Genomic DNA, 10,148 nt, shown 5'->3' on the forward strand with positions numbered 1-10,148 from the left:
TAAATATCTTTATTTGATCATATATTTATGTGATTTTGTATGTAATCCTTTGCACACGTTTGAACACTGATTCTAGACATGGGACAAAACCTTTCCCATCATTGTTCCTATACCATTAGTTTTGCATATATCAACATTTACACTTTAAAATTAATCAAAAGATTCAAACCTTATTATTAAACAAACATTATCACTAGAATGTTAAAGGGGTCATATGATGTTGCTAAAAAGAACATTATTTTGTGTATTTGGTGTAATGAAATGTGTTTATGCGGTTTAAGGTTAAAAAAACACATTATTTTCCACATACTGTACATAAAGAATATCTCTTTGGATTTGAGACTTTAGTCTTTGCAACTTTACAGATCTTCTTTATGCGCCAAGAGCTTGTAACACTCCAAAGAGAAAGGAACAATTGAAATCACATCATATGACCCCTTTAACTCAAATGTAACATTTCAGTTGTTTTTCTGTTTATCAAAGCTGAGTTAAAAATATATTACATTTAAGAATTTTGAATTTAAAAAAAAGAAAAACATTATTACTGTCCTGAAACAACGAAGAGGTTAATTTTGAAAAATTTTGGTAACACTTTATTTTAAGGTCTCTTAGTTGCTTATTAGCATGCATATTACTAGAATATTAGCCATTTATTAGTACTAATTAAGCACATATTAATGCCTTATTCTACAGTACCTTATTCTACATCCCTAATCCTCCCCAATACCTAAACTAAACAACTACCTTACTAACTATTAATAAGCAGCAAATGAGAAATTTATTGAGGGAAAAGACGTAGTTAATAGTGAATAAGTGTTCCCTATTCTAAAGTGTTGCCAAAATTGTTATAGGTTTCACAGTTGCTTTTTGTCATCATATCAAAATTCATAATTCTTGTATTTTCACAACCATTGCATCAACTCTGTTACCCAAGTTTTAAAGAAATTCTTTGCATTTTTAAGCAAAATTTCAAACCTTAAGTACACTGTGAAGAGCTAAAAACATTAAACCAACAAATTTGATATTTTTTTAATGTGTTATTTGCAGAAAATGATTATTTTGTCAATAGCGTAACAACTTGGCTGCATTTGGAATCACATACTTCCAAATATAGTTTCAATATCTTTTGTTTTTTCTCTTTTATTTATGTATGTATGTATGCTTATGTTGATATTTCAAATAATGCCGTTGAGTAGACACTCATTTGGATACTGTCTTGTATTCTCAATACATGTTGGCACATCAATCCAAAAAATGTTTATGTTTTCACCCATGTAGCTTGTTTAGTCGCAGTGCTCGAGAATCAGTGCACAGTGTTCTCTGAGCTGTGTGGATATCCAAAACCTACGATCAACATGATTACACATGTCTCTTGCAGGTATTAGAGTGAAGCTCCTCTCATAAAACGCTCATTCCCTTCAGCTGTTGCCCATGTGCTCAATCACGCCAGAGAGGATGAGCTCATTTATGTGGTAAACACACATTGTCCACGTTTTTCAAAGGAGACCCTGCAGGCTGCTCAGAGAACATTCACTGGTGCAGTCATAGGGGGTGGAGTCGAAACTTGATGTGCATGTGAAAGTACGGTGGGAGGAGTTACACCACAGTCACTCGATACAAGGGATGACATCCCTAAAATAACCCTGCAAAGGGTATATAGGACCCTGCTTTAACCTTCACTGTCAGAAGAGCAGACTGTGCACACCGTGCAATAAAGTTGATGAAACAAGTGATGATGGGACAGATAAACTAACAAAACTTCACAAGAAAACAAATCCCCTCACCAAGGAACAGATTCCTCTGGAAAAGTGACATTATTTCGGACTTGAAGCGGATTGTAAACACTGAAGACAGTGTGAACCCAAAGTGAAGGTTCAAGATCCCCCTCCCCCAAAAAAAGGATTTTACTCTTGCGTGGAGCTTGACTTGAGTTTCAGAGTTTATTTTGTCCTCCTCTTGAGCCTAAAGCTGAGGGGGAGGCAAAGCCGTGGCGTCTGCGGGAATGAAGTACAGCTACCAGTACCCGGTGTCACGGTACACACGCTCCAACACACACTACACTTCCACTCATTACACACCGTCACACTACTCCAGCAGCTCATACTCACCTGGCTACTACAGTCCTACGAAGTACAGCCCTACTACACTCCACACACCATCATACTACACTCCACCGGCTTACACACCTGCGTACAAGCCCACCTCCACTTACACCCCCATCTATAGCAAGCCGTCCCGGCAGAGCAGCTCGCCCCGGACAAGCGTACAGCACACTCCTACTGTAGTCCTCAAACCTGCCCGGGCTGTGCACTTCACAAATGATGTCGTATTCCAGGATTTAGTCCGACACAGTGAGCTGGAACAGATCGGTCGGTTTATGAGGGCGAGGAAAGTGCGTCTGGACACCATCTTCCATTCTGGTGAGTGAACCTCACCTTGCATACATCCAGTGCTAACAAATTCATTCACTTGTATCGCCAATCCCGAAACTCAGAGGTGAAGTGTGTTAAATTGAAGTAAACTAATCGTAGGTCGACTTTCTATAGAGTGTAAACTGTTTTATGGTGTGATTAAAACATAGATCAAACATAGCGGTCTGACATGTCAACTTCTGGTTCAACCAATGGTAGGAAGTTGGGGCAGGGCCAGTGGGGGTCAAGGTTAAGCTTCAGCAGTTATGGTGCATCTAGTTATGGGTAGGCAAGTTCGGTCCTAGAGAGCCGTAGTCCTGCAGAGTTCAGCTCCAACCCTGAAAACAAAACTCACCTGCCTATAGCCTTAGTAATCCTGAAGACATTGATTAGCTTGTTCAGGTGTGTTTGATTAGGGTTGGAGCTGAACTCTGCAGGACTGCGGCTCTCTAGGACCGAACTTGCCTACCCCTGATCTAAGTCATGTTGGAAAAATAATATTTATGTGTTGATTGCACATGAACGTCCCCAAAAAGTCAATGAAAACTCAAGATTTTCTTGGGGGATGTCAGTGGGAAAACATGTTAAACGCAATGGATGCAGCATCTGTATTGATGGTAAATTTGTTCAAATTAATACTTTTTTTTTCATTTACTATGTAACTAAGTTGCATGTACAAAATAGCATCGTATTGTACAATTATGATAGAATATATAACGATTCACAATGCAAATTTGATTTTGTAAATCCTGTTGAATTTTATGCACAAAATGTACCTAACCATCTTGCTCCGCCAAAGTTATTTGAACGTAATTACGACATTTCATAAATACGAACTTCCCAGGAGGACTTGAATGCACCATTAGCCATAGCAGATGCTGTAAATACAAATACTCCTTATAGGTCTATTCAAAAGTAGCTTAAAAAACGGTTTTAACAAAAATTCGATAAAAAAGGTGCAAAATTTTACTTTAAGGAGAATAATAGTTTGTCACTAGAGCAGTGCCCTTAAAGAGAGAACTTTTTACCTTAGAGTAGTGTGCACCTATAAGGTACTACTAAAACATTTTCGGGGTACAAAGATGTCCCTTTGAGCATACTGCACCAGTGACAAGCTGTTGTACTCCTAAAGATACAGTTTTTGCACTGTTTTTCTGAGAGTGTATATTGTTGTAGATTTTTTTGGCTTATATTTTTATATGTTAGCATCAAGGAGTTCTAATATAGAGTGATAAGTCGCATGAGGGCTCAGGTGATTGGTTAAAAAGTTTTCCAGAAATTATTGCATATGGTGGAAGAATTCAAATCACAGATTTTCATAGCTGTATGCACCAGCTGAGCAACTGGCATTAAGATGAATGGGAACATAAATGGATAGCTCTCTCAGGTATATTAAACCTCCTTGGGAAGGACGTTTGCCAAATAATGGAAAATTCGGGAATGTTTGGGATTACTTTGCAGTTATGTTTGGTGTGGCACAGAAATTACACACTAAACTTTGAAAATTAATAAATGGATTTTGATTTGTCTGTTTAGTGAGAAAGAGTTCAAGCTTATTGCATTTGTTTGAGTCTGAGGTATTTTCTGGAAAGGTTTAATCTCACTGCTATCAGGAAAGAGAAATTGAGCAGCCCACCCTAACAAAAGCTGGCTTTTTCTCAGGAATGGCAGCGCTCCATGAAGCCGTGCTCTCAGGAAACCTGGAGTGTGTGAAGCTTCTGATAAAATACGGCGCTGATGTTCATCAGAGGGACGAGAACGGCTGGACACCACTTCATATGGCGTGCAGCGACGGTTATCCTGAGATTGCACGGTGAGAGCAAACTTACACGCTCATACTCCTACAAGCAAGTCTGAAAACCAATTAGTATTGCATTAAATTAAAACCTTGCAAAAATTAATGGATTTCATTTGCATGACATGAATTTCATGTACATGAAAACCATGGCAGAACTCGAAATAACATATTTAACATTTTTAATTTAATTGGCCTACATTTTTATTGTAGCATTGGGTTGAGGAACACAGCCAATAATTATAATAGCTTAGCATTCATTTTATCCCCCTTGTGGAAAAACATGCTTAACTTGTTTTGTACTTCAAAGCTATAAAAAAAAAAAACTGGATTTGCAGGTACTATAATTATGAAATAAAAGGTCACTTAAGTGATTTTAAAGAGAGACACTTTCATGACTGTTTCACAGTACACTTTTAAAAAGTGCACTTTGTAATAATGTCAACGTTTTACTTTAAAATACATTTTAAATCATAATGTTTTCATATTCTTTTGTCATGTTCTAAAGAAGTAAACTTATGTCGATGTGTTTGATGTGAAGACAATAGAAACAGATATTACATTACATGTTAAAAATCTTACTTAAAGGCACAACTCCCATGATTCCACACTCAGTCACAGCGTCATCAAACTACGCCTTTGTCTCTTTGTTTATTTTGAATACGCGCCCTCTAGCGGCGAAAATTACATATTGTGCCTTTAAGTCCTGCTTATAAGAGGGCCAAATAAGCACTTTAAATTTCAGCTAAAATATAAAATTAAACAATAAAACATTTTCATTTAATTGCAGTTAGCGTCAATTAAGTGTCCAAAAACATTAGTTCAGTTGCACTTAAGTATATTATTTCAAGTATGCTAAAGTGTACTTCTTTCTTCTTTATCAGATTGTACATTATCAGATTGTTAATGTTTGCTAAATTAGTTGTATTAAAATGTCAAATGTAATTCCTCCTTCAGGTACCTTCTCTCTCTGGGTGCCAGTGTGGAAGCAGAGAACGAAAACGGAGAGAAACCAGCAGACCTCATCGACCCAGACTGCAAAGAACTGCTCAAGCTCTTCGAGACAGGCTGTGTCTGAGTACTGACCCGCAGAAGAACTTGCTCGTTAAAGCTAGCTTTCAAAAAAACATTCAGATCACTCTCCTGAGCTTCGTATTTTGTGTGGTTCTCCTGAATATTGGGCTTTTTTTTTTTTGGCTTTTAGCTAGACACAACATTATTATGCAGTACAGATTCACACTAAACCCTCATATCTGTTTGCTTTTAAAGTCAACGTGAAGTGGCTTAACCTTAAGTATTTCTGAGTGAAACATGATATTGAATGAGAAGAAATGAAGAGTGGGACTTTTATCCATTGGGAAAAGAGTGGATTAGGAAAAGTGGGTGTATATAACGCAATGCGATTTTTGAAGGTTTTCTAATGTCAGACAAAAAAGAAAGGATGTTTCAGAGGTGGAGCAAGTTATTAAACTTTGATAAAAAAAATTTAAAAAAAGAAGACAAATGGAATAACATACACAGTACGACCAGGAATGTTTGTGTAAAACATGCATGTGTCAGAACATGCGCCTTGCTAACCGTCGCTTTCTTCATCACGGCAGCACCATATGTTCGCACAAACCGGCATCTCTCAATGTTTACAGACAGATCTTCTCTGTACGCCATCTGCAATTGTTCTTTTTCATGGCTGTGTTAAACATACTTTGTACCAGGGGTCTCTTTGACATGCTCTTGATTTTTTTATGTGACAATGGATACAAACCTGTTGATGCAAAGAGATGTTTGCTGAGAACTGCGCACACCAGAGTGAAGCGTGGTGCCGTCTGTCTGCTGGGCAGCAGGAGAGCACAGAACCAGAACCTGCTGTCAGACTCGCATATGAAGAAATACTGAGGCTTTGTGCATTACTGTTAAAAGTGAGGGCACTACTGACATTTTGAATGTCTCTTGTCAAAGTCTTATCTCTATCTTTTTTTTTTTTTTTTTTTACAAGGTTTTCATAAATAAAGCTGCTTTTATATAAACATTGAGTTGTGATTTGCATCAAACCTTTTGAACATTATAAAAAAGTTCCTAATACTGCATAACGTATGAATGGATGACTTAATTTATTGTTTTATTTTGATCTTAAAAAGGTTATGATTTTCAGCCAGAGCCATCATTTCAGCAACATTCACTGTTGCCAAGTAGAATTCAGAAATCAAACCAGTGAAAATCTGTATTAAAGTTTAAAGAAAAAAAACGTTGTTTTTCACTAGCTAAACACGATCGAGGAGGAACGATATTTAATAATTTGCGTTATGCACCCGTAAAATAAGACACAGTAATAAACGTCAGTATTTATCAACGTTCATTTACTAAAACATCCTGATAATATGTCACAAAAATATTTTTACTAGGAATATTTTTCCTTACGTAAATCGCACGTGACAGTCCGAGGGGGAGTGGCCTGCGTTTTTAGAGCCAATCAGAAACATTCTCTGTCAATTGTTTTGCATATGTGTGCATCATCAGGGGCACATTCAAGCTCAAACCGGTGCGCAACGTTTTGCTACGGTTTCCGGGTTGAGCGACATGTTTCCTGGAAACGGTGTGCAACGGGGTTTGAGATACGTTTTCTCTTGTTTGGTGGGTGTGTCAAAAATGTCAGCCCAATCAGCAGCAACATGTATATAAACCACGCGGTATTAAAGAGACAGCTCGCACAATTGGTCCAAGTAAAGTCGTTTACAAACGTGTCCGCTGCAGCTCGGTATACGCAACAATTGAAGATATTAGAAGATATGTTTGTCGTAAGAGTTTTATAGTAAAAATATAGCATGTCAACATGATGATGTAGTTGTTTATATTTTTAGCTTCATTGCAAGGCAAGTTTATTTATATACCAAATTTCATACACAATGCAATTAAGTGCTTTACCTCAGCTGCCATAGCTGCAACTCTTGCGTCAATAGAACAGGGTGTTCAACGCATCACCGTTTCCGTTTAAAACACATTTTGCAACGTTTTGTCAGGGCTGAACGCAGCCCAGGTTGGCTGGTTGAAGTGAGCAAAACCCCTAGCACTTTAAGTGGTAAGATTTATCATGACTGACTAGATACAACAAGATTTCTTCCTCAACAAACATGAGACTACATTCATATTGAGGTTCAAGCTGATACTTCAAAAATGAAAAATCATTCGCAATTCATTTATGAAAACAAATGTAGCTGCACTCGGCTAAATTTAAATACGCACGACCCCAGTTCGTTTTACTCAAACAAATCTAAGTACGTTAAGGTGAAACCAACGTTTTGTGCATTTCATAATGAATTTATTTCTTATACAAAATCCCTCAAGGTGATAAAAAAGAATAATGCGACAAATCGTTTGGTTTAAAAAAAAAAAAAAAAACTAGCCCCTTTTTTCTGTTGTATTTGTGTTCCTTTCATGCATCTGTTCTGTATACTCTAATGCAAAGATGTACAGATTATTGCCATGTTGTTTATACATGACTGTATAATAATAATAATAATAATAATAATAACCCTGTTTGCGCATGCGCTTTTCTCTCAGCTTGTTCGGCTGAACCGGAAATAATTAGTTGGCATTAGCAACGTTTCGGCCGAGCCAGGCCTGAATACAGAGATAGCTGAGGAAATAGAAACAAACAGACAGGTTTGAAACGGTTCATTTACGTGTTTTCCAGCATGTGAGCGTTAGTCCGAATGTTTCGGGATGTGTTCGCTGTGTTTATGCTCAGATTGCATGAGAAGTCCGCATCAGTTTCCAACTATGAACACAATGCTAACAGACTAGCTGCTAGCAACTCATAAACAATAACAAACGCCGAGTTGCTGAATTACCATCCTTAAATCAAATCCTATCCTCTCGCTTGTGACAGAAATATAGTAGCTTGTGTCTGTGTAGCGCGTCTAACGTCTCTAATGGCCAGCCGTATGCACTGATAAATATAATACATATATGTTTAAATCATTGATGGTCTTGCGGCACTGATCTCAGATTGATTCGGACATATCGCCTAATAAACTGTGTACCGTTGATTTAGTCTCCAGTTTTGCTGTCTGTCTTTTGTTCCAATGCAGTTGTATAGCAATTGGTGCCTTTTGTCTGAATTCCTTAAATCTTCTCCCCCCAGAAAACACTGAAGAACAGGCAAACATTCCTGTTGAGCCTCATACTGAGATTGTGAGGCAAGTGACTATAACAGAATGACAAGGTAAGTCATGTGTGTTGTAGTTATTGATGAGATGACACTCTTCACAAACAGAGAGACTTAAACAGTGAATGCATTTGCATTGTAAGATAGAACCACTTGAGTGCTAAACAATGGATCCTCCTCACAGATTGTGATGGTGCATGTTTCTACAGTAATTAAAATGGTAAAATTAGCAGTTTTTTATATTTTATTTACTTATTTAATTTTACAACACCTTTTTTCTATTACCTTGGTATTACACTATTGTTCAAAAATTTGGAATCATTAAATTGCTTTAATGTTTTCCAAAGAAGTCTCTTCTGCTCACCAAGGCTGCATTTATTTGATCAAAAATACAGAAAAAAGACAATTTCAAATCACTGTTTTCTAATTTAATATATTTTAAAATGCAGTTTATTCCTGTGACGCAAAGCTGAATTTCCAGCATCATTACTTCAGTGTCACATGATCCTTCAGAAATCATTCTAATATGCTGCTCAAGAAACATTTATTATTATTATTATTATTATCAATGTTGAAAACAGTTGTGCTGCTTCATATTTCTGTGGAAACCGAGATTCCTTTTTTTATTTTAAGGATTTTTTGTTGAATAGAAAATTCAAAAGAACTGAATTATCTGACATAGAAATCTTTTGTAACATTATACATGTTGTTGTTGTTACTTTTGATCAATTTCATACAGTCTTGCTGAATAAAAGTATTAAAAATCTTACCTCAAACTTTTGAGTGGTCATGGTTTCCACAAAAATATGAAACAGCGCAACTGTTCGCACAACACTGATAATAATCAGTCTTGAGCAGTAAATCAGCATATCAGAGGGATTTCTGAAGGATCATGTGACACTGAAGACTGCAGTAATGACTGCAGCTGAAAATTCAGCTTTGCATCACAGTTATAAATTATATTAGCAGCGCAACTGTTCGCACAACACTGATAATAATCAGAAATAATAATCAGTCTTGAGCAGTAAATCAGCATATCAGAGGGATTTCTGAAGGATCATGTGACACTGAAGACTGCAGTAATGACTGCAGCTGAAAATTCAGCTTTGCATCACAGTTATAAATTATATTATAAAATGTTAAAATAGAAACCAGTTATGTGAAACTGTAATAATATTTCACATTTACTGTATTTTTAAACAGATAAATGTGAACAAACTTAGATAAATTAAAATGTATTGCCATTGGAGCAAATGGGAAGGCAATTTTTTTTGTTTGTTTGCTGTAGTCTCCCATTTTCCCACTATGGAAACTGAGGAATATGAGAAGCCCAGAAATGTGAAAAGGGTCCATATTAAAATGTCAAACTACTATAAAAGCAGCTTCTGCTGAGTTTAAGTTTTCATAGTTCCGGGAAACAGGTTTCAGGGTGCAAGTTTCAGTTTAACATCTGGTGTGTCTACATTATGAGCACTAAAACTTGGGGGAAATACCCTTTTAACACTGAATTAAAAATAAATGAGAAAAAGTAGGAAAAAAATCCACAAGTATGTTTATAGATAGATTCTTGGAATTGTAGCAAAAACAGAACTTTGTGCGCACATTATTTGTGGCACTTAAAGGTGGGGTAAGCGATTTCTGGTAGCCAATGTTGACATTTGAAATCACCAAAACAAACACGCCCCTACCCCAAAAGGGTCTCGCCCCTATTTTGATAGCTCCGCCCCACACATACGTACGCAACCCAGGCAACGATTAGTTCTGTGAAACAAAGCAAAAC

General features: G+C 36.8%; 2 protein-coding genes across 3 annotated transcripts in view; both read left to right on the forward strand.

Annotated features, from left to right (window-relative positions):
* The first annotated feature begins 1,700 nt into the window (after positions 1-1,700).
* Positions 1,701-5,691, forward strand: LOC107748880 (protein phosphatase 1 regulatory subunit 27-like). Of its 2 annotated transcripts, XM_016563871.1 has the most exons (4): positions 1,701-1,907; positions 1,951-2,420; positions 4,074-4,224; positions 5,164-5,691. In XM_016563871.1, the coding sequence occupies exons 2-4, from the start codon at positions 2,003-2,005 to the stop codon at positions 5,282-5,284; spliced, it is 690 nt and encodes a 229-aa protein (XP_016419357.1). In that variant the 5' UTR covers positions 1,701-1,907; positions 1,951-2,002; the 3' UTR covers positions 5,285-5,691. The 2 variants fall into 2 exon arrangements, with proteins under 2 accessions (XP_016419357.1, XP_016419356.1); XM_016563870.1 differs by having other exon boundaries at positions 1,701-2,420.
* A 2,073-nt stretch (positions 5,692-7,764) lies between these two features.
* Positions 7,765-10,148, forward strand: part of LOC107748881 (MAPK regulated corepressor interacting protein 1) — a 4,657-nt gene continuing 2,273 nt past the window's right edge. Inside the window, exons 1-2 of the mRNA XM_016563872.1 lie at positions 7,765-7,863; positions 8,345-8,425. Of these exons, the coding sequence (XP_016419358.1) occupies positions 8,418-8,425 (8 nt within the window). The 5' untranslated portion in view covers positions 7,765-7,863; positions 8,345-8,417. The remainder of the gene's footprint in view (positions 7,864-8,344; positions 8,426-10,148) is intronic.

Source organism: Sinocyclocheilus rhinocerous, unplaced genomic scaffold (assembly GCF_001515625.1).
Source record: "Sinocyclocheilus rhinocerous isolate Xijiao unplaced genomic scaffold, SAMN03320098_v1.1 scaffold350, whole genome shotgun sequence".
NCBI classification, from domain to species: domain Eukaryota; kingdom Metazoa; phylum Chordata; class Actinopteri; order Cypriniformes; family Cyprinidae; genus Sinocyclocheilus; species Sinocyclocheilus rhinocerous.